The sequence below is a fragment of the Ranitomeya variabilis genome, chromosome 5 (assembly GCF_051348905.1).
Source record: "Ranitomeya variabilis isolate aRanVar5 chromosome 5, aRanVar5.hap1, whole genome shotgun sequence".
In the NCBI taxonomy this organism is placed as follows: Eukaryota; Metazoa; Chordata; class Amphibia; order Anura; family Dendrobatidae; genus Ranitomeya; species Ranitomeya variabilis.
This window is the reverse complement of record NC_135236.1, coordinates 255648069-255673501: the sequence shown is the minus strand read 5'-3', so window position 1 is coordinate 255673501 and position 25433 is coordinate 255648069. Positions and strand designations below refer to the sequence as shown.

General features: G+C 43.7%; 1 protein-coding gene and 1 long non-coding RNA gene across 15 annotated transcripts in view; one reads left to right on the top strand and one right to left on the bottom strand.

Annotated features, from left to right (window-relative positions):
• HMG20A (high mobility group 20A) overlaps positions 1-2559 on the top strand; it is a 51064-nt gene extending 48505 nt beyond the window's left edge. For all 14 annotated transcript variants that reach the window (XM_077264087.1, XM_077264093.1, XM_077264101.1 and 11 more), the window contains 3 exons: positions 1429-1504; positions 1668-1883; positions 2172-2559. In XM_077264087.1, the coding sequence (XP_077120202.1) occupies positions 1429-1504; positions 1668-1883; positions 2172-2308 (429 nt within the window). In that variant the 3' untranslated portion in view covers positions 2309-2559. The remainder of the gene's footprint in view (positions 1-1428; positions 1505-1667; positions 1884-2171) is intronic.
• A 394-nt stretch (positions 2560-2953) lies between these two features.
• Positions 2954-25433, bottom strand: part of LOC143775680 (uncharacterized) — a 42374-nt gene continuing 19894 nt past the window's right edge. The window contains exon 2 of the long non-coding RNA XR_013215687.1: positions 2954-3081. This is a non-coding gene — a long non-coding RNA (uncharacterized LOC143775680). The remainder of the gene's footprint in view (positions 3082-25433) is intronic.

Genomic DNA, 25433 nt, shown 5'->3' with positions numbered 1-25433 from the left:
GTTTGGTGAACTCTTCTTCCTGAAGTCCCAGTTAGGCCGGGATCAAACATACGCGAGATACGGCCAAGTCTCGCAGGTGAAATCCCTCCTCTGGCGCCGTCACTTGGGAGCGGAGCGTGCAGCTCCATTTCTTGCTGTGCGGCTGCACGCTCCGCTCCAGAGTGCCAGCGCCAGAGGAGGGATTTCACCTGCGAAACTCGGCCGTATCTCGCGTATGTGTGATCCCGGCCTTACAGGAGAAAAGTCTGAGAGCAGCTGCTTGTTAGAGAGGCCCAGGTTTATTAAAGTGAATCTGTCACCAAGTGTTTGCTTTGTAATCTGAGTAACATGATGTTGGGACTGAAACCCTTATTCCACGATGTCAGTTCCTGGTGTGCATGCAGTCATTTTGATATCCCTATTTTCTCTGCTGATAACCTCACAGCTCACTAAATGTTGAGCTCTGTATACCCCACTCACACCACTGATTGGCAGCTTTCTGTGTACACCGGCGTAGGCAGGAAGCTGCCAATCAATGGTAGGGGTGGAGTTACACTGAGCAGGTTGGGTGCTGCTGTTTCAATAAAAATCAGTGTTTTTTCAGCAGATTATCACTACAGGACTAGCTGTCTTGTGCCTCCTAGTCTCAACTGCTAAGTACACATTGTTGGGATCAGGGTCTCTTCACTTACATTGTGCTGCTCTCAAATTACATAGCAAAAGCCTGTAGACAGATTCCCTTTTAAAGTATGCTTGGGGATCCACATGTCTTAGGAAGGGTATATGTATTTCTAATCCTGGCACTCGGCTCATTCTATCATTAAAGGGAACCTGTCACCTGAATTTGGCGGGCCCTTTTTTCAGTCTGATGGGCGGTGTTTTCGGGCTTTTATTCACCCCTTCCTTTCCCGCTGGCTGCAATATCGTCTTGAAGTTGATTCGCTTTCCTTCGTAGAACACGCGTGCGCAAGGCAATCTTGCCTTGCACACGCCCAGTATGCTTTGCCCAACTGCGGGCAAAGCCGAAAAGCATTAGTGCTCATGCACCGGCGCAGTATGTCCCGGAACACAGCAAAATACTTCCAGGATAGATAGATAGAGATATATAGAGATATATATATATATATAATTTGTGTGTTTAAAAGCCAACATACACTTGCACTGAAAAGATATTAAATTCTGAGATTTTTCCAATAATTGCTCTATTCAGCATACCTGTCACACTTTTTCATTTCTCTGCTTCTGCCATGTCCTTACTTTCCGATCCTTCTTACCTAATGGTTATTGCATTCATTAGTATGTGCAGTTCTCCCCTCTCCACTATTCTCTACACCTATCATACCTGTGGCAGCACGTTCTCTCTCGCTGGTGCTTTGTGTGCCACCTCCATCCTTAGTCCTTCTCCGCATACACTTTTGTCTCCATCGTTTTCTTCTCCTGTGCTTTCAGAAAGAAGCGGTTCTAAAGGAAAGACCTTTGTTTGATATTCCAATCTTCACAGAGGAGTTTCTGAATCACAGCAAAGGTAGGGAGGGAGGGTTCCTGGGCCGTCATGCCAGGAGGGTTGGAGTCGGGGTGATTGATAAATATTTTGCTGACAGAGGACTTGGTAATTCTGTTTTGTGCAGGCAGGTTACCTTTTGTAATTTGTTTTCTTACTCTATTGCCATCCATCATTCTATGTATAGCACGGGAAGCCGAGCTAAGACAGCTCAGAAAATCAAATATGGAGTTTGAGGAGCGAAATGCAGCTTTACAGAAACACGTGGAAAGCATGCGATCGGCCGTTCAGAGACTAGAGGCTGAGCTCAACCAAGAACAGGGGAGAAACACGCTTCTTCTGCAACATTTACAGAACGTCCGCCAGACACTTACACATTGCCTGCACACCGTCCCTATTCCAGGTACCCTTATTAGGCTGGGTTTCTCTATAGGCTTTACGTCCCTTTACATCCTCGCACATTCTGTAATCTTGGTAAGGAGAAACCAATAATCTTTATTTAGAATAAAGGTTGCAGTAAATGGAGCAAAGGAAGGACTGAAATAGATTGTATCATTATGTAGAGATCAATAGCACATGGACAAATTGGTAACCTTTGTACCCAGTGATTGGCAAAGTATGAGTCTTGTCTAAGGTACTGTATATTAATAGCAAAATGTCTCAGATCTCAAATTTTTTTTCCTTTGCCCAGGTACTAATGAGACCCCAACCCTGGAGACTATTGACTCTTACATGAGCCGCCTGCAAAGTGCTGTGCTTACGCATCCCAAGGAGAGCGAGGCGTTAATCTCTGGAGTCCGCGAAGTGTTAAGTCAGCTGGAAGGCTGAGGAGGAATCTCGCAGTTATAACGCAATGTTTGACCTTTTTCACAGAAAGAAGGGATCAACAGACCGTTTTACAAAGATATTAGAAAGGATGCAGACAAAATATTCATGCTCTCCCCACTTTGCCGTATTCTTCTATCTGCTCACATTGCAGCTTGCACTTTGCAGTATGTGAGTGAATAATGCTGACCGGTAGCTTGCTGTGCGCCCTGTTAATACTGCTCTAATTAAACCTTTTTTTTTTAAATGTAAAATGAATCTGTTATTGTGTGTGTGGCATTTTCATTTTTGAGATTTTTAGAAGCACGGATTAACTACACACTGCCTACAGTCACACCAGACGATCGGAGTCTCATGCCCACTGCTACAAATTGGAGCCGGCCGCTATGACCGTTAACCAAAATATTAATATAATAAAGGCATCAATAGGATATCATGTAGCACTTGGGGACTAACTGTTAGGGCACATACTTGTCGTTTTTCGTCTAGTGATCAAACAGAAGACTCTTCAGGAATTCTTTTTTTCTGGAGTTATGGCTGAAGCGACTTTTTGGGGGGCAGAAGTTGAGGGGTTGACATTATGTCCTGAGTGCTTTTTTTTTCAGTCTTTATGGGTGTATTTTTACTGGTCTTTTTGGCTTTGTTTAATATTAAAAAAGTGTCTTTTTAGCCTTCCCAGTGACTTCTTTTGTACAGTATTGAGTGTCTTCCTAGTGGAAAATGCCAGAAGATTGACGTCGCCTCCTAAATGCTTGGCTTCTTTGAAAACCTGAAAGCTAAAAAAGAAAAAATAAACATCAAACTACTAGAATTCTTTTTTTTTTTTTTTTTTTTGTGTGTGTGTGTGTATTTTCCCGCTGAAGTAAAATGCATGTGAACATACCATTTTAGGTTTTGCATATCTCTAGAAGTGTGCTTTGTACATCTAATATCTCAAACAACATTTAATGACCATATAATAAATTGTAACAGAACTGATCCAGATTAAAAAAAGGCATCAATCTATTTAAACTCCCATGTACAGGGTCGGTGAACTTTTCCCAGTCATTTATTATCTTCTTTCTCTTCTCTCCTTCACCAGAAAAACTAGTGAAGGAGTGCACATTGATATCTCAACTTTTAGAGAGCTCTGGAGAAATCCCATTCTTAGGGCATTCTTTTCTTAATGACCAGCTTGAGAGTTAAGGTACCTTCACACTAAATGACTTTGCAACGACAGCGATCCGTGACGTTGCAGCGTCCTGGACAGCGATATCGTTGTGTTTGACACGCAGCAGCAATCTGGATCCTGCTGTGATATCGCTGGTCGTTGCTGAAAGTCCAGAACTTTATTTGGTCGTCAGATCGGCGTGTATCGTCGTGTTTGACAGCAAAAGCAACGATGCCAGCAATGTTTTACAATGGTAACCAGGGTAAATATCTGGTTACTAAGCGCAGGGCTGCTCTTAGTAACCCGATATTTACCCTGGTTACCATTGTAAATGTAAAAAAAAACCAGTACATACTCACCTTCTGATGTCCGCCAGGGACCTGACGGACATCAGAAGGTGAGTATGTACTGTTTTTTTGTTTTTTTTTTACATTTACACTGGTAACCAGGGTAAACATCGGGTTACTAAGCGCGGCCCTGCGCTTAGTAACCCGATGTTTACCCTGGTTACCCAGGGACCTCGGCATCATTGGTCGCTGGAGAGCTGTCTGTGTGACAGCTCTCCAGCGACCACACAGCGACGCTGCAGCGATCGGCATCGTTGTCGATATCGCTGCAGCGTCGCTTAATGTGACGGTACCTTAAGTTAAACCAGTCAGTGCCAGATCAATAGCACTCTTCATTTCTTGCTAACAAGGTTAGATCTGCCATATAATGAACTCCTTTGAAGCTATTTTAAAGAGACACAGGAGCCAGTATCGCCCCAGCAATTACTTGCTAATCACTTTGTTAATTACCAATGGTTGTGTGAAAAGCTGGCTGATATCAACCCCAGCCCAGTCCTGCCATAATTTTCCACAATACTAGGCGACCTATGCGGTATTTCTTCTGGATGTGTTCATATATTTAGATTCTTTGCACATTATTTTTTTTTATTTTTTTTTTTTTTTAGAAGACATTGTCATTTTATGACTGTTGCACATAGAAAAATTATATTTTCCTTATTACAGTGTAGGCTGTCAGCAGCTGACATACATAGCTGCAGAAACAGGTATTGTATACGGATAACGCTGTCAAACACACTGCTATGCTAAAATTGCTTGAAGCTGCAAATCCTATCAGCAGCCTTATTAATGAATTCACCTCCTTGCCAATGCCTATTAAGTTGTTTTTCTATGAATCTACCATTCCCACTGCTACATTTTCTCCAGAGTAACACACATTTCATGATCATTGCCCTTGTATCTCCATATTATGCAGATGTTTGGATGCTCCTGTATTCTGAAATCCTACAAACCCTTACAAAAGTCTGTTTTCTAGTTGCGATTTCAGATATTCACTAATGCATTATGTATGAAGATATTTGGCCTAAGCTGGAAGATATTACTGTGGTAAGCTGTATTTATTACCTGTCCTCCGTCACTATACAATTGCACACTCATGTCCTTCAGGGACACTTCTACTTGTGTCATGTTCTATGTATGTGGCCATCTCACAACCTTGACATTGGGGCATGGATGAACACCATAAATGCAGTGAACCCAGGAATATAAACCTGTTCCTTGGAGCAATGTATTTATACAATCACACATGAAACATTTACACCTGCATATGTGTGTACATACATGAAATTACAAAATCTACAAACAGAGCAAATTCATTCTAAAATGTAACCTTTTATAGTTTGAAGTATATTTTTTAAATACTTCCCTGGCTTCCCCTCCCCCTTTCATTTTACAGAGGGCTTGTCACCAAATGTTTCATGTTAAACTGAGCACACAATGTAATTTTTGCTGCAGAGCGGAATAAAACATTTCTCTATCCCCCATGATGGCACCACAGAGAGAGGGGTCTGCCCCCAGGGACAGGAAACCTACAGGTGAAAAAGGGCATACCTCTCTCCCACATCAGTTGGTTTCCTGTCCCTGATGGGGAACCTACAGCACGTACCTGAAGGATTCTTCGTGGGATTCCAGGGGCTGGTCCAGTCGGTTCCTGACGGGGCGCCCTGCCACGGCCGGATCCAACGGGTTTTCTCTCCCCCCTTTTTCCCTTCCCTGAAGCACCACCGCTGTGGTCGGCGGGCCTTATGGGTGAGTGTGAAGGGGGAGGCAGTGAAGAGGATCAAGCCTGCCTTCCCCACGGAAAAAAAAAAAAAAAGGGGAGGAAGGAGGCAGGTGGCGGCGGTCACCAAAAAATAGCCTCTGTACCAAGGCAGCGGTACATGGAGGTAGCGGCGGCTATTTTTTCCATGAGGTCCCAGACCGGATGGTGGGCAGAGGCCGGCGGGCCGAAGTGACATGTGGGAACGCTGAGACACGCGCGCGAGCGTCCCCGCTTATATCTTCCCCTATGAAGCGCCGTGGTCCGGAAGTCAGGCGGGCGCATGCGCAGATCGCCACTTCCGCCGGCGGCGCAAGCGATTAAAGGAGCGCTTTTCAGGCGGGAGAACGTGGATAATTCAAACCTCCTTGGCACTAAACGCAGTGCGGAGGCCACTATGAGCGACAAGGAGCAGCAGGATGCGCAGGAGATCGTACAATTATCTCCTGAGCTAGTGCAGGTACAGCGACACCAGCGCTCACAGCATCAGCGCAAGGGGTCTTCCTCTCAACAGCGCAGCAGCGGACGTTCAGAGTCACAACGCAGCCGGGTTTCTGCAAAAACCACACGACCGGTGACGAATCCAGTGGTGGATATAGTCCCCAGGCCTGAGACGGTATCGCTTATCCACAGGGGGTGAGTGATCTACGTGAAAGAGTTTAATACGGGGTTACTCTTTCTCCTAGGGAAGAAAATGTACAGGCAAAACAAAGCACAAAGTATGTGCTATATGTTCAGAAGAGCTTCCTTCCTCCTGGGAGAAAAAGCTATGCAGCTCTTGCATAGAGAAGATGATTCAGGAAGAATCCCCGGCATTTGCCTCAGACCTAAAATCACTAATAAGGAGTCAGGTGGAGAGTGCCCTCAAAGGCATTAAAACCTCAAAGAAAAAATGCAAAACAAGTCATAGATCCCCTGAATCTAGTGTGGACGAGTCGGAAAGCGAAATTTCTGATTCTAGTGATTCATCAGCCTCTGACACTTCTTCGCTATCCTCAGAAGGGGGACACAGTTGCTTCCCTATCGAAGAGACAGATGCCTTGGTAAAGGCCGTCAGGACAACAATGGGTCTGGTAGATGAACGCCCTAAAAAAAGGCACAGGATATAATGTTCAGCATTCTGGAACAAAAGAAAAGAGCGTTCCCAATAAATGAAAAAAATCACTCTCTAATTAAGAGAAAATGGAAAAAACCGGACAAAAAAGTTCTCTTGACTCCCAAGAGAAAGTACCCTTTCGATGACCCAGCCTGCTCATCCTGGAGTAAGGCACCAAAGTTAGATGTGGCCATAGCAAAGGCCTCTAAAAAGTTCGCCTTGCCCTTCGAGGACATGGGTACCTTAAAAGACCCGATGGACAAAAAAGCTGAGACTTTTTTGAAAAGCTCCTGGGAAGCGGCAGGGGGTGGACTAAAACCAGCCATCGCGGCCACTTGTACGGCCCGCGCCCTAATGGTGTGGCTCGAGCACTTGGATTCCCAATTAAAGGGAAAAGTCTCAAGAGAGACAATTCAAAAATCAGTGTCTGTGATGAAAGGTGCGGCAGCCTTTTTGGCTGACGCATCGGTAGATTCAGCTAGATTAGCAGCCAGGTCAGCCTCCTTCTCAAACGCCGCAAGACGTGCCCTGTGGCTAAAGTGTTGGCCAGGGGATTTGCAAACGAAAACGAAATTATGCTCAATACCTTGTGAAGGCGAATTCTTGTTTGGGTCAACATTAGACGACATCCTCGACAAAGCTGGGGATAAGAAGAAATCTTTTCCCGGGTTCCCCAACCAGTCTTACAGGCTGCCCTTTCGGAACAGAAAGTTCATGCGGAGGAGACCCCCAAAAGGGAATAAAGATGCATGGGAAGATAAAAGAAATAAGAACAGAGGGTTCAACAAAAAACCCCCCCGATAATAAGAAAACACAATGAAGGTATTCCCCAGGTCGGAGGGAGACTAGCCGGTTTTCTTCCAGCCTGGGAAAAAATTTCAAACAGTCCCTGGATATTAGGCATAATACGAGAAGGTCTCAAACTGAAATTCCGCATTCCTCCTGGCAATTCCTTCATGGTAACACCGCAGAGACAATCACACGAACAGTCAGCTCTCCAGGAAGAAATTTTGAACTTAATCCAGAACGGAGTCTTACATGAAGTCCCATACCAGGAAAAAGGCATGGGCTTCTACTCTCCCCTCTTCCTTTGTAGAAAACCGGACGGATCGTACAGGACGATCATAAATCTCAAAAGATTAAACAGTTTTCTCGAGATTCAACACTTCAAAATGGAGACAATAAAATCTTGCGTGAAAATACTCTCCCTTGTGTTTCATGACTGTTCTAGACTTACGAGACGCATATTACCATGTGCCTATCCACAGGGATCATCAGAAGTATCTCAGAATAGCAGTGAATATCCAGGGGGAAGTGAAACACTACCAATTCCGGGCTCTCCCCTTCGGGTTACCTATCGCACCTCGGGTGTTCACGAAGATAATGTCAGAAGTGATGGCCCACATACGGGAACAGAATGTTCTAATAGTTCCCTATCTGGACGACCTCCTTGTGGCAGGAACCTCATTCCAACATTGCAAACAACAGTTGGATTTGGTCATGGCTTCTCTGTCGAGTCTAGGTTGGCTACTGAACATGCCCAAATCCAGAGTAGTGCCCACCCAGGTACAGGAGTACTTAGGGATAGTCCTGGACTCGACCATGCAGAACTGCTACCTTCCTCAGGGGAAGATTCAGAAAATGACACAGGCTGTGTTACAGTTAACGATATCTCCAGTCACTACTCTCAGAAAAGCGATGTCCCTGCTGGGCTCCATGACAGCCCGTATCCCAGCCGTGCAGTGGGCACAGTGTCATACCCGGGACCTACAATGGGAGACTTTAGATTCAAGCCTATCTCTTCGTGGAAATTTAGACGGGCAATTAAGTATTTCATCAAGCACGATACACTCCCTAAGGTGGTGGGCAGACCCAGTGAATTTAACCAAGGGTGTTCCCTGGGCACTACCGACGGAAAAAATCCTAACGACGGATGCAAGCCCCTGGGGGTGGGGAGCACACATAGACGATCAAGTGGCACAAGGGAATTGGAGCAAAAGTCAAGAGCTAGTCTCTTCAAACATGAAAGAACTGTTAGCGGTAAAGTTCGCCCTAACGCACTTTCTAAAACTCCTTCACTCCCATCACGTAAAAATCTTTTCAGACAACCAAGTAGTGGTAGCATATCTAAACCACCAAGGGGGCACCAGGTCTCGAGCACTGATGGAGGTAACCCAATCCATCTTCCACATGGCAGAACACAATCTGAAGTCCTTAACAGCCCTCTACATAAAAGGCTCAGAAAACCAAACTGCAGACTTCCTGAGCAGGACATGCTTAAAACAGGGGGAGTGGGAGCTGAAACAATCGGTATTCAACCAGATCGTAAGACGTTGGGGGCAGCCAGAAATAGACCTATTTGCGAACAGTCAAAACCAGAAAGTAAAAACATTCTGCTCAATCGATCCCCGGGGGGGGGGGCAGTAGCTCTGGACGCCCTTACAATTCCCTGGAACTGTCGCCTCGCCTACGCGTTCCCTCCAATATCCCTCATCCCCTTAGTACTGAGGAAAATTCGGGAAGAGGGAGCAACAGTGATAGTAATAGCTCCATTCTGGCCCCGCAGAATATGGTTTTCTTGGCTAAGAAAAATGTCCATAGCAAGCCCGTGGGTTCTACCAGACACTCCGAATCTTTTATCCCAGGGTCCAGTGTTTCACCCCAGTGTAAAAAACCTACACATGACAGCTTGGCTTTTGAAAGGAAGCTACTAAGTGATAAAGGTTTCTCACCCAATCTAGTGTCCACTCTATTACAGAGTAGAAAACTCGTAACCACCAAAATATATGGGAAAGTGTGGAAAAAATTTATGTCGGTATCGGGCGCAGACCCTTCTGGGGAAATCCCAATAGGGAAGATTCTTGAGTTCCTGCAGAAGGGATTGGAAAAAGGTCTAGCTACAAGTACTCTAAGGGTCCCTTTCCACTTGCGAGGAAAACGGATGCGTGCAATCCGATTAAAAATCGGATTGCACTCTGACCAATGTTATTTAATAGGTGGCTTTTCATTTGCGATTTTTTTCTCAGCCGAAATCGGACTGAGAAAAATCTGGATCGGCTGAGAAAAAAATCGCAGCATGCTGCGTATTGCTGCGATTCTCGGACGAGACTCGCCAATGCAAGTCAATGGGTGCGAGAAAAAAATCGCACAGCACTCGCAACATGCGAGTTCTGTCCGATTATTACGCACCAGTGTCCTTTGAAAAGCCGGCAATTCAGTGCGGTGTACAGTAAAATCACACTGACAGGTTAGAATAGAGAAGATATATACACATAGAATAGGTATATATACATATATATATGTCAGTGAGACACCTATATATGTATATTTATATTTAATGCAGCGCTAGATAGCTTAAAAGCCTCTAATTCAATTGCCGGCTTTTTCCTTCTCCTTCACAAACCCGACATGATATCAGACATGGTTTACATACAGTAAACCATCTCATATCCCTTTTTTTATTACATATTCCTCTTCACTAATGTAACAAGTGTCTGTGTGCACAATTTGGGGGATCTAGCTATTAAATTAAAGGGTTAAATTGCGGAAAAACTTGGCGTGGGCTCCCGCGCAATTTTCTCCGCCAGAGTGGTAAAGCCAGTGACTGAGGGCAGATATTAATAGCCAGGAGAGGGTCCATGGTTATTGGCCCCCCCATAGCTAAAAACATCTGCCCCCAGCCACCCCAGAAAAGGCACATCTGGAAGATGCGCCTATTCTGGCACTTGGCCACTCTCTTCCCACTCCCTGTAGCGGTGGGATATGGGGTAATGAAGGGTTAATGCCACCTTGCTATTGGAAGGTGACATTAAGCCAGATTAATAATGGAGAGGCGTCAATTATTACACCTATCCATTATTAATCCAATTGTTGGAAAGGGTTAAAAAACACACACACACATGATTAAAAAGTATTTTAATGAAATAAACACAGCGGTTGTTTTAATAATTTATTGCTCTCTCATTCCATTTTCATACCCTCGCTTGGCAAAACAATAAACACACAAGATACATACCCTCTCTGATGAACTGTCACGTCCCACGAAGTAATCCATCTGAAGGGGTTAACTAATATTACAGGCAGAGCTGCGATAATCCACTCGCTCGTACCTGTAATCCCCGGGTGCTGAAAGGAAAGCAGTGATCTGTACTTACATTCAGTCGCGGTGATGCGCCCCTGCTGGATGTTCTCATGAACTGCAGCCTGGGAACTTTTTCCCACGCTCCAGGTCATATGAGGACATCCACCAGGGGGCGCATCACCGCGATTGAAGATAACTATAGGTCATTGACCTACATTTCCTTCAGTCGCGTTGATGCGCCCCCTGGTGGATGTCCTCATATGACCTGGAGCGTGGGAAAAAGTTCCCAGGCTGCAGTTCATGAGAACATCCAGCAGGGGCGCATCACCGCGACTGAATGTAAGTACAGATCACTGCTTTCCTTTCAGCACCCGGGGGATTACAGGTACGAGCGAGTGGATTATCGCAGCTCTGCCTGTAATATTAGTTAACCCCTTCAGATGGATTACATCGTTGGACCTGACAGTACATCAGAAGGTATGTATCTTGTGTGTTTATTGTTTTGCCAAGCGAGGGTATGAAAATGGAATGAGAGAGCAATAAATTATTAAAACAACCGCTGTGTTTATTTCATTAAAATACTTTTTAATCACGTGTGTGTGTGTGTTTTTTTACCCTTTCAAACAATTGGATTAATAATGGATAGGTGTCATAATTGACGCCTCTCCATTATTAATCTGGCTTAATGTCACCTTCCAATAGCAAGGTGGCATTAACCCTTCATTACCCCATATCCCACCGCTACAGGGAGTGGGAAGAGAGTGGCCAAGTGCCAGAATAGGCGAATCTTCCAGATGTGCCTTTTCTGGGGTGGCTGGGGGCAGATGTTTTTAGCCACGGGGGGGCCAATAACCATGGACCCTCTCCTGGCTATTAATATCTGCCCTCAGTCACTGGCTTTACCACTCTGGCGGAGAAAATTGCGCGGGAGCCCACGCCAATTTTTCCCGCCATTTAACCCTTTATTTTAGCAGCTACAGCGGCCAAATTTTGCACATACACACTACTAACATTAGTAGTGTGGAATATGCAAAAAAAATGGGGATATGAGAAGGTTTACTGTATGTAAACCATGTCTCATATCCTGTCGGGTTTGTGAAGGAGAGAGCAAAAGCCGGCAATTGAATTAGAGGCTTTTATGCTATCTAGCGCTGCATTAAATATAAATATACATATATAGGTGTCTCACTGACATGTATATATGTATATATACACATTCTATGTGCATATATCTAGTCTATTCTAACCTGTCAGTGTGATTTTACTGTACACAGCGCTGAATTGCCGGCTTTTCAAAGGACACTGGTGCGTAAAAATCGGACAGCAATACGGATGTCATACTGATGTCATACGGATGGTGCGATTAAAAAATCGCATGGCACTCGCATGACACTCGCATGACAATCGCATATGTTCCATCCGTTTTTTCGGTCCAGATTACGGACCGTTTTTTATCTCGCAAGTGGAAAGGGACCCTAAAGGTTCAGGTAGCAGCCTTGGGAGCTTTGTATAATCATGATCTAGCCAGAAATCGCTGGATCATGAGATTCATTAAAGCCTCAGGTAGGTCCAGGCCTATCCCTCTCCATAATGCTCCTCCATGGGATCTAAACCTTGTTTTAAATGCTCTAACCAAACCTCCCTTTGAGCCCCTGGCGGACGTCCCTTTAAAGATCTTATCTCTAAAACCCGCACTCCTAGTGGCCCTAACCTCGGCCCGTCGCGTCAGCGATATACAAGCATTATCTGCATGTCCACCCTTTACTCAAATACTTGAAGACAGAGTCATTCTTAAAACTGACCCGGCTTACCTTCCTAAAATCGCGTCACAATTTCATAGAACACAAGAGATCTCCTTGCCCTCCTTTTGTCCCAGCCCCAAAAATGAGGGGGAAAAAAGCACTGCATACCCTAGATGTAAAAAGATGTCTGGTCCAATATCTATCAGGCACTAGGGAGTGCAGGAAGGATAGGGCTCTGTTTGTCTGCTTCCAGGGTCCACGGAAGGGACAGAAAGCATCAAAAGCCACGTTAGCAAGGTGGATAAGAGATGCCATCGCCCTATCCTACTCATCCGGTGGGACGGCCATCCCGGAGAATATAAAAGCTCATTCAACCAGAGCAGTGGTATCATCCTGGGCGGAGAGAGCTGGTGCTTCGATACAACAGATATGTAGAGCGGCCACTTGGTCTTCCCAGTCTACATTTTTCAAACATTACCGTTTAGACTTGACCTCCTCTGATCTCACCTTTGGGCGAAGGGTTCTAGAGGCAGTGGTCCCTCCCTAAGAGTTACAATCTATGCAAATCTCTCCGTGGTGCCATCATGGGGATAGAGAAAATTGTAGTTACTTACCGATAACGGTATTTCTCTGATCCCATGATGGCACCCGTATATTCCCTCCCTTTTCACACACAGGTGTGCACATTATAATGTACTAATAATTAGTTTTAGTCACGGTGCCTCTTGTTATGACCCCAATGGCGAGGGTCTCAGAGGAACGTGGAAGTCTGCAGAATACAAAAATCCAGCTCATAGGGCAGTGGTAACTGGGTTGACCATATATCTACTCCTAACGCCAACACTAGAAGTAGCCGGGGATCATTCCTACGTTGATTCTAGATGACACGCGCCAGCCGGAGAATCTAGCTACCCCTAGTAGAGGAAAACAAAGACCTTTCTTGCCTCCAGAGAAGGGGACCCCAAAGCTGGATAGAAGCCCCCCACAAATAATGACGGTGAGGTAAGAGGAAATGACAAACACAGAAATGAACCAGGTTTAGCACAGAGAGGCCCGCTTACTGATAGCAGAATAAAGAAAGGTAACTTATATGGTCAACAAAAACCCTATCAAAATCCACACTGGAAATTCAAGAACCCCCGAACCGTCTAACGGTCCGGGGGGAGAACACCAGCCCCCTAGAGCTTCCAGCAAAGGTCAGGATATAGATTTGGAACAAGCTGGACAAAAATACAAAACCAAAACAAATAGCAAAAAGCAAAAGGCAGACTTAGCTGATATAACTGGAACCAGGATCAGTAGACAAGAGCACAGCAGACTAGCTCTGATAACTACGTTGCCAGGCATTGAACTGAAGGTCCAGGGAGCTTATATAGCAACACCCCTAACTAACGACCCAGGTGCGGATAAAAGGAATGACAGAAAAACCAGAGTCAAAAAACTAGTAACCACTAGAGGGAGCAAAAAGCAAATTCACAACAGCCTCTGTTAAGTTAAATTGGTTAAGTTTAATTTGTGCAAATATTGAGTTGCAGCTGAAGTTCTGTATAAGGCTCTGTAAACCAACTGATGTGGGAGAGAGGTATGCCCTTTTTCACCTGTAGGTTTCCTGTCCCTGGGGGTGGACCCCTCTCTCCGTGGTGCCATCATGGGATCAGAGAAATACCGTTATCGGTAAGTAACTACAATTTTTATTTCTAAGTTCACTTCTCCATTGCGAAAATATTGGCATTCAAAGTATTTGGCGCCTAATTAGTTAACGTTTAAGTCCAAGTGGGTGTGACTAGACAGTTTTCACTGGAGGCCTGTACTACTTCTCCCTGTATAATGCCGACTTATAAGCAAGTAGCAACACTCACAGGAAAGAAGAACACGCCCCCACCATAGCTTAGAGCAGTGTTTCTCAACTCCAGTCCTCAAGACCCCACAGCAGGTCAAGTTTTCAGGATTTCCTTAGTATTGCACAGGTGATAATTTCATCACCTGCTCAAGCATTAATTCCATCGCCTATGCAATACTAAGGAAATCCTGAAAACATGACCTGTTGTGGGGTCTTGAGGACTGGAGTTGAGAAACACTGGCTTAGGACAAATGCCTGTGTATGGGGATGTATGACACATCCCTAATCTCCTGGTCTCACCTCTTGCATGAGTAAGTAAAGGGGGAGGTGTGTGCAGCTGAGTTTAGCTGTGTCACATTACAAACCCTTTTAGCTGTTCTCCTGATTACGCAGAGTGTCTTGTGTGTCAAGCAACTTGTAATTTGTAGTGAGACTACCTGTTCCTGACTTGTGGGAAATGGTAATAACACCCTGCTCTGATCTCACTGCAGAGCAATTACAAATCAAGCCCAACAGAAATAAGTGTGATACTGACACATCTCCAGACAGGCAGTGGGGAGGGAAGTATAGGGTGGGCCATTTATATGGATACACCTGGGTGGGCCATGTATATGGATACACCTAAATAAAATGGGAATTGGTGATATCAACTTCCTGTTTGTGGCACATTAGTATATGGGAGGGGGAACTTTTCAAGATGGGTGGTGGCCATGTTGAAGTTGGCCATTTTGGATCCAATTTTATTTTTTTTCAATGGGAACAGGGTCATGTGACACATCACTTATTGAGAATTTCATAAGAAAAACAATGGTGTGCTTAGTTTTAACATAACTTTATTATTTCATGAGTTATTTACAAGTTTCTCTTTGTTTACAGCCATTGACATGTCGCAGAGGTTAACACTTGAGGAGCAGATAGAAATTGTGTTGATTTCTGGGGAACGCAGTACCCGGGTCATTGCAGCAGATTTCAATGCAAGACACCCTACGCAAGAAAACTGTTTGCATTCCCATTTTATTTAGGTGTATCCATATAAATGTCCCACCCAAAAACGTTTGCTTCATCACTGAACATAATGTTCTGTGTAAACTGAGGGTCCTGTTCCAATTTTTGTTTTGCCCATTCTGCAAATTCAGCACGCCGATCTGGGTCACCAAGCATTCTCATTTAATTTAGGTGTATCCTTATAAATGGCCCACCATTTACAGAACTGCTGACAGTGCTATGAGCAGAGAGCTGATAGAAAGATTTGTAACCTGATACAGCTAAACTCAGGTGCACTGCCTCTACTCCCCACACTGACTCATGCAGGAGCTTATACCCGGAGGTCAGAGCCGTACCATTAAGGCTGAGTTCACACGTAGCAGAATTGCCACGGAAATTTCCGCGGAAATTCTGCGCCTCCTGCCGCGGGTATATCGCATGCAGAATTTGCCTGTATATACCCGCAGAAAACTAGCGTTTTGCAAGCATAATTAGTTTGCAGAGTGCTAGCGTTTTCCAAGCGATCTGTAGCATCGCTTGGAAAACTGTTTGACAGGTTGGTCACACTTGTCAAACATAGTGTCTGACAAGTGTGACCAACTTTTTACTATAGATGCAGCATCTATAGTAAAAGATAGAATGTTAAAAATAATAAAAAAAAAGGTTATACTCACCTCAGCGGCTTCCGTTCCTAATGCTGTGTGTTCAGGACCTTCCATTGACGTAGCGGTCACGTGACCGCGACGTCATCGCGGTCATGTGACCGCGACGTCATTGCAGGTCCTTCACACACACCTCGGAAGCCTCTGAGAAGGTCGGGCCGCCAGAAGGTGAGTATATCGCTATTTTTTATTTTAATTCTTTTTTTTTTACCACTTATATTGTGCCCAGTCCGTGGAGGAGAGTCTCCTCTCCTCCACCCTGGGTACCAACCGCACTTGATCTGCTTACTTCCCGCATGGTGTGCACAGCCCCGTGCGGGAAGTAAGCAGATCAATGCATTCCTATGTGTGCAGAATCGCCGCGATTCCGCAATTTTAATGAACATGCTGCGTTTTTTTCTGGATTGCGATTCCGCTCAGGAAAAAGATGCAGCATGTGCACAAAAAATGCGGATTGCAATCTGTTACATAGGATGCTTAATGTTAGCGTTTTTTTCGTGGTTTTATAGCGTTTTTATAGCGAAAAACCGCGAAAAAAACGCAAAAAATCTACGTGTGCACACAGCCTAAATCTCACACATGCAGAAAGATGCCCTATTGTGGTCACGATAACGCCCTGTGTTCAAGTCAACATGAAAAATGTTGTCAAAGATTTTCTTTATAGCTTAACCCGTTTCTGACTTTGGGCATAATACGCTCAAGTCGGAATCCCTCCCTTTGATGTGGGCTCCGGCACTGAGCCCACATCTTTCCTGGCACATGTCAGCTGTTTTGAACAGCTGACGTGCTTCTCATAGCCATGGTGAAATCGCGATCCACCCATGGCTGTTAACCTGTTAAATGCCGCTGTCAATCTCTGACAGCGGCATTTAGCTCACGCTTACCAGAAGCGCACAAGAAATTCCGCCCATCGGTGACCCCGTAACATGATCGTGGGTCATCGATGGGTTGACTCCATTCAAAATAAAACTATAAAAAGAAAAAATCAAACATACACATATTTGGTATTGCCGCATTCAAGATTGCCTAATCTATTAATATAAAAAAAAATAACCCGATTGTTAAACGGCATAACGAGAAAAAAATTCAAAACGGCAAATTACATTTTTTTGGCTGCCGCTACATTGCAATAAAATGCAATAACGGGTGGTCAAAAAATCGTATCTACACCAAAACTGTATCATTAAAATTGTCATCTCAGCACGCCAAAAATAAGCCCTCACAACACTGGAATTGCACTTTTTTTTGCAATTTCATTGCACTTGGAATTTTTCTCCGTTTTCAAGTACACGATATGTTGAAACCAATGGTGTCATTCAAAAGTACAACTTGTCCCGCAAAAAATAAGCCCTCACATGGCCATATTGACCGAAAAAAAAACGGATTACTTACCGGTAATACTCTTTTATAGAGCCATGACAGCACCTACTTGAGAGAGGGGATCCGCCCCTTAGGAACAGGAAACCCTATGGAGAGAATAAAAGGGGCGGTCCCCCTCGCTCCCACAGTTGGGTTACAGAGAATGAGAGGAACCGCCCACCAGTATTAGTAGGCAATCCAATATCATTGTTTATCTTTAGTTAACATAAGTATAGCTAACTACAAGAACCATTCACCCTTATCAGTGCTCTTATGAAAAAATAACTATTAGGGAGGGAATTGATGGGGTGCTGTTGTGGCTCTATAAAAGAGTATTACCGGTAAGTAATCCGGTGTTTTTTCTTTGCCACAACAGCACCCACTTGAGAGACTTACAGAGATAGTCATTTGGGAGGGATCACCATGTTAAGAACTGATCTACCAAAAGACAAGTCAGATGAGGAAGACAAGTCCAATCAATAGTGAGTATAGAAAGTAGTAGGAGAAGACCAGGTTGCGGCCTTACATATCAGTTCTATTGGAATTTACGCTCTCTCAGCCCAGGATAAAGACATTGCCCGGGTAGAGTGTGCCTTTACAGTCTCAGGCGGGTTCTCCCCTTTTGCTGAATAGGCCAGGCAAATTGCATCCCGAATCCATTGAGATAACGTGTTCTTCGTGACACTAGAACCTTTCTTATGGCCCTGGAAGGAAACAAAGAGAGCCCTGCTCTTCCTCCAGGGGCTAGTCCTGCGAACATTATATCCTGTGGTGTTTTAGGGTCTTTACTGTCTTTAATACCCATGGTGTTACATACAGATCTGACAAGATTATCTATGCTTTCTGTTGGAAAGCACGTATCTTGCTCCCCTTCCGAGGAAATATATTCCAGGGAGACATCCGTATCTTCCTTATCAGTAGAATGATCTGACCTTGGAGAATTATACTTCCTGCTTTTAGATTCAGGAATACTTTCTGAACTACGGAAGGCTCGTAACTCGTCCCTGATCATCTGTCTGATGTCCTCAGATCTTACAGAGGCTTCCTCACGTAAGATGTTCTCAATACAAACATAACACATTTTCTTTGTATAATCCGGGAGGGGCTGGGTACATAAGGCACATTGTGCTTTGATTTTTCGGATCTCTTTGCCTAGGGTGTGTAGAGAAAAGAGGGGGCAATAATCAGCTTAATAGGGTGGGATACACACTCACCCCAGTGAAGCAGATGAATAAGGTACCGGCCGAAGAGGAGGAGATGAAGGCACAGGCTGAGATGAGGATTGGTCGGATCTCATCTCCTTAGCGCTCTTTGTGGAGGATCTGCGTCCGCTGCTTGTGCTGCTGCGAGGTATATTAGCTGTGTCTTCTATTGAAGGCACCGCTGAGTCCTGAGGTGAAGTTGCCATGCTTGGACGCCGGGGGATCAGCGCCGACATCCTTTAACGCTGGGGGCCGCCATCTTCCTGTTGAACCCGGAAGTCATCACCACTTCCGGGTCGCGGCCATCTTGGATTACCTGCGCATTGCCCGGCGTCATCTCTCCCCTTCTCTCATCCTGGAAGCTTTCATTTCACCTCCGGGGGAGTAAATAGCAGGCTGCACACTCGCGCGTACCGCCGTGAGCGGCGTCGCGCCCCGGAGCGTTCTTACCCGCCGCAGGCCCGTTGATGCGTCCTCTCCCATGAGCTAGGCGACTCCCCGACCCTGGCCTCACGGTGCCTGCCAGCAGAGGGGGGAAGCTGACCCCAGAACCCCCAACGCTGCTTCCAGCACTGGAGCCCCTGCCGTCCTCTCAGGTAAACCGCGCAGGCGGCATCAAGGCCAGGTATCCTCTTCTCCATGGGTTCCCTTAGGAACAGGAAACCAACTGTGGGAGCGAGGGGGACCGCCCCTTTTATTCTCTCCTTAGGGTTTCCTGTTCCTAAGGGGCGGATCCCCTCTCAAGTGGGTGCTGTCGTGGTGAAGAGAAAATAAAAAAGTTATGGCTCTGGAAAGAAGGGGAGCAAAGTACGAAAAAGCAAAAACTCATACCTCCGGTTGTTAAGGGGTTAAACATGCACACAATTCAGGGAGCTTTTTTCCGTTTCTTTTTTTTTTCTTTTTTTACTTAAAGCATGCTTTTTGGGTTAGATATAATTTTTGTAATTAGATTTCATTAAAATGATTTGATTGGTGTGGCTTTTGCTGTACCACTAAGAAGGATGATCTGAGCTGTAACACATAGTGTAGCCTGATGAATGAGCTTTTTGCTCATTTATCGGATGATTAGCAGCCTGTCTACACAGTAAGATAGTTGTGAAGTGAGCATTTTTAACTATGTTCGTTCATGATTATGTTGCGGTTTAAATACCCTTCGAGGTTCCAGTGGCGGCAGCAGCAGCAATGAAATGTCAGTAGCTGGACCTTCACATTTAAGTTTTGTGTATTCAATTTTCATCTGAATTTTTTTGCTGTAGAAACGAGTCCCCCCCCACTCACTCCATTGTGTTCATAGAAATGTAGATCCTTCAAATGAATGTAAGATACATCAGCATTTTTCAGTGTCTGTTGACTTCAGTATTGAAAACCTGTACCGATACAGACCTGCTTAATTAAAATATGTACCATGCAAAAAAGATAACAAATAAGCTCCCAAAAAACAAAGGAATTGAGTTTTTTTTATCTGCTGTTTTTTGTCTTGTCATATGATGAACAGCCAGTTATGGAAACCGTACCTACCCTGGCATCTGTGTGTCCGTCATATGGCCAGGAAAGACATTTATCTACTGTAAACAATGAGGGTTCCTATTGAATACCTAGAAGGAAACATGATGCAGAGTGGTAAAGTTGCCCCTGGCTACATATTGGTTGTAGCATTCCTTTTATGTAGTGTCGCGTTTAGTTTGCATTATTTTTTATAAATCTCCTTTTGATCCTTTTATAAAATTAAGATGGATAAAATCTGTTGTAGTATAATATCGAAAAGTAAAACATCACTTATACTGGAAATAAGGCTAGAGCAAATGCCAGAGCCCAGTGCAAACTGGGTAGTTTCCCCTTATCCTATGCGGAGCATTTGCCTTTACCATGAGAGGCCCTCCAGTTACTTCTCAGGATATGCTCAGAATACAGCTCTATATGTTTATTTCTTGTTATCAATCGTAACTTGAGACCTGCTGAATGGGAGGTAGAAACACTAACCATGAACCACACACTTTCAGGGTAGGGTCACACGACTGATTTCTCCAAATCTGAGAAAATCGGTCCGATTATTCTAATCAGCGTTTGATCAGAGTGGCATCAGGTTTTCTCAGGCGTGAAAATCTGACTGCTGTAGGATGTCATGATGTAATTTTTTTTTTCATGGACCCATAGACTTGCATTGTTGATTTTGATCTGACCATGACCTGTCTTCAATTTTTTCCGCAGACCACTCGTTCCAAGAAAAAAAACGGAAATGTGCACAATTCCATAAAATATTATAGGTATGAGTGCTATCCGTGAAAATCAGTCATACGCACAAGCCCTAAGGCCTCGCTCCCACTTGCGTATAAAATCAGTGAATGCAATGCAAGAAAAAATCACATTGCACTTTGACCAGTGTTATTAAATGAGTCCGTACTCATGTGCAATTTTTTTTCTTGGGTCGGACTTAGAACAAAATCACAGCATGATGCGTATGGCGTGTGCCGTCCGATTTTTACACATCTCAAAGGAAACCCAATATTTTATCAGCCGAGTCCAGTAAATTGAAAGCTAGAACTGTCAGAGTAGAATAGATAGAAATATGTCAGTGAGATATATAATTAGTGCTTTGTGTGTGTAGTTTACTGTACTTGTATTTAGCTAATACTGTAAATGAAAAAAATGGCGTGGGGTCCACCCTATTTTTAATAATCAGCTAAGGGAAAGCAGACAGCTGTGAGCTGGTGTTATTATTCTGGGAAGGGATCAATATCCATCGAGCTTCCTAGCCTATTTATATCAGCTCAGATCGATCTGCCTAGCCTTTCTGGCGCTTAGCCTCGGCTCTTGCGGGTTGCTCTGCAGTGCCAATCAGGGTAATGGTTTTGGGGTTCATGTCAGCTGTGTAATGTCCACTGACATCAAGCCCAGGGGTTAGTAATGGGAGGTGTCTGTCAGACAGCCCCATTACTAACCCCATAGTCAAAATAAATAATCACACACACAGAAAAGTCCTTTAAATTGTAAAAAGCACTTCCCAACAATTACACCATTTATTACCAAAAAATAATCCACAGGGTCAGGATGCTGTAACAAGCGGTGATATCCGTAAGGTTAGCGCTTGTCATAGCTGGCTGTTCTCATGGTAACCTCTGTGTGAGCTGGCCAGCTGGGAACTGCGGTAACCCTATGGAGCTCACTGCTGTTCACAGCTGGCAGCTCACACAGAGGTTACCGTGAGAACTGCCGGCTGTGATCTGTAAACATACGTCACAGCAGCCGGGTTCACACGCTACTGTGTGTTGCAGCAGCTGTGGTGAGCGGTCATGTTACTGATGTCACCGCTCATCACAGCCTCTGGATGTAGCAGAGTTGGGATCATCGTGGATTTATGGCGGACCCTGTGGATTTTTTTGCTAATAAATAGGTTAAAGAGTAATTGTCGGGGAGTGCTTTTTACAGTTAAAGTTCTTTTCTGTGCTTATTTAATTTGACTAAGGGGTTAGTAATGGAGGTGTCTGACTGACACCTCTCCATTACTAACCACTGGGCATGATGTCAGCAAATATTACCAAGCTAGCATCAACCCCAAATCCATTACTCACCTATACCAGTGCAATCGAGAAAGAGCCAATGCTAAGCACCAGAATTGGTCCATTTAATGGATCCACCATTTCTGGGGTGGCTGAAGGCTGGTGTCATTAGTCTGGAAAGGGGCCAATATCTATGGCCCCTTCCCAGCCTATTAATATCAGTCCGCAGCTGTCTTCGCCCTTTCTGGTTATTAAAAAAAAAAAAGGGGGTCCCCATGTAATTTTTTTGGGGGTCCTCTCTTTTTAATAACATGTAAAGGCTAGACAGACAGCTGTGAGCTGTTATTAATATGCTGGGAAGCTTCATGGATATTGACCCCTTCCCAGAACAATAACTAGCTCATGGCTTTCTGCTTTCCCTTAGCTGGTTATTAAAATAGGGGAGATTCCACACCATTTATTAATTATTTACAGTATTTAATAGTTTAAATAAGGCTAAATACCCTTTAGTGCCACATGAAAGGTACTAAAGGGTGCACGTTTATTATATGTAGGGGGCTTGTGACATTAAATATCTACAGGACATCTATCTTATTTATTCTATCTATATATACTGTGTATATATATAGATATATTCTATTTGTATATAAGATTGCTTTATTAGTTGGTAAACTATCTTTAAATAACAGAGAATTACAGTATGTAAATCCTGATGTTAAAAATGCATTGCATACGCATGTCATATGGATGCTAGGGGAGCAAAATTGCATTGTACTTGAATTTACCAGGGCGCTCACACTGATGTCAGAAAGGTGAAATGAGTTCATTGGCTGTGAACTCGCAGGACCTGTCTGATGGCACCGCGAGCAGGAGAGCTTGATCACGCTCGCGGTGCCCTCAGATAGGAAATATAAGTTCACAGGGAGACACTGAGCACAGTGCTCAGTGTCTTTGCTGGATGGCAGGCTGTATGGTCACATCATGCAACCATGTATCCTGCCATCTAGATGTAGCAGAGCTGGACCCATCGTGGGACAAATGGATTAGCAGCATTTCGGTGGAAAGGTGAGGAATGTTGTTTGTTTTCTTTAACTCTTGCAGATGACGAGGGCATCGAGGAATGGGCGAAGTTATAAGTATGCTTTAATTAAGATTATTAAAGGAGTCTGTCATTCTTTTATTTAAAGGACTTTTTCAGGATGTCTGTTTTCATATAATGTGACTATGGGGTTAGTAATGGAGGGGTCTTATTGACGCATCTCCATTACTAACCTCGGGTCTTGATGTCACCTGACAATACAAAGGTGACATCAACCCCCCCAACTATCACCCCACTTGCCACCGCTACAGGGCAAGAGGGAAGAGCTAGGCTAAGTGCCAGAATTAGAGCATCTTAGAGGTACACCTTTTCTAGGGTGGCTGAGAGTTGATGTTTTTAGTCTGGGGGCCAGTAACCATGGCCCTTTCCTAGACTAATAATATCAGCCTGCAGCTGTCTGCATAGCCTTTGCTGGTTATTAATTATAGGGAGACCCTATGTCATTTTTTACGGTCCCCCATTTTCATAGCCAGCAAAGGCTAAGTATACAGTTTTGAGCTGATATTGATAGCCTGGGAAGCTCCATGGGTATTACCCCTTTCCCAGGCTATAAACATCGGCCCCCAGCCGTCTGCTTTCCCTCTGCTGGTTACGAAAATTGTGCGGGAGCCCACTCCATTTTTTACCAATAATAATCTTTTAACTAAAAATGTACAGTAAGCTGCACACACACTTTACTCATTGTATTTGTCGCATACATCTGTTCTTTTTGTATTTACTGTATGTAATCTATCCTATCCTGTCAGCTCCTGCAGTGATTTTACAGTACACGGCAGGTTAATTTCTGGCCTTTTATCTATCTATCTATCTATGTAATATACACACGTGGTCAAAATTGTTGATACCCCTCGTTTAATGATAGAAAAACCCACAATGGTCTCAGAAATAACTTGAATCTGACAAAAGTAATAATAAGTAAAAAAACAATCTATAAAAATGAGCAAATGAAAGTTAGACATTGCTTTTCAACCATGCTACCACAAAAATAAAAAAAAAATAAAAAAATTCATGAAATAGGTCTGGACAGAAATGATGGTACCCCTGAAAATAATGTAACAAAAGAGTTATGTTAAATCAAGGTGTGTCCACTAAGTAGCATCACAGGTGTCTAAAATCTTGGAATCAGTGAGTGGCCTGTATATAGGGTTACAGATACTCACTGTGCTGTTTGGTGACATGGTGTGTATCAGGCCGGCGTCACACTAGGCGTAGGGAAATATGGTCCGTATTATACAGGCGTAATACGCAGAAATGTTCCCAAAACAGTGATCCGTATGTATTCCGTAGGCAGGGTGTGGCAGCGTATTTTGCGCATGTAAACCTCCGTATGTAATCCGTATGGCATCCGTACTGCGAGATTTTCTCGCTGGCTTGCAAAAGGGACACAGAATGGATCTATGGGCTCAAATATTCATAAAAACATATACAGTCATATATGTATATATATATATATACTGTATGTATATATAAATATATATATCAGTGAGACACACACATATATATATATATATATATATATGTATATATATATATATATATATATATATATATATATATATATATATATATATATATATATATACAGTCTATATATATATATATTTATATTTAATACAGCGCTTGATAGCTTAAAAGCCGGTAAATCAATTGCCGGCTTTTGCTATCTCCTTCTCAAACCCGACAGGATATGAGACATGGTTTAGATACAGTAAACCATTTCATATCCCTTATTTTTTTTTACATATTCCTCTCTAATAATGTTCCAAGTGAATGTGTGAAAAATTTGGGGGCTCTAGCTGTTAAAATAAAGGGTTAAATCACGGAAAAAATTGGCGTGTTAATAAAACACACACATTAGGAAAAAAGTATTTTATTGAAATAAAGACACAGGGTGTTGTAATAGTTTATTATACTCTCAATCCAAATGACCGGCTTTTCTGCTATCTAGCGCTGTATGAAATATATATATATATATATATATATATATATATATATATATATGTGTCTCACTGACATATATATATCTACCTATTGTATGTGTAGACATTTATTTTACCTATTCTAATAAAACCTGTCAGTGTGATTGTACTGTACACCGCACTGAATTACCGGCTTTTCTATAGAACACTGGTGCGTATTTCTCGCAAGTCACACTCTTGGTCCATGTGTAATCCGTATTTTTCTCACCCCCATAGACTTTCATTGGCGGATTTTTTGCACAATACGCTGACAAACGCAGCATGCTGCGATTTTCTACGCCCATAAAATACAGCTGTGAAATATATGGCAGATAGGAGCTGCCCCATAGAGAAT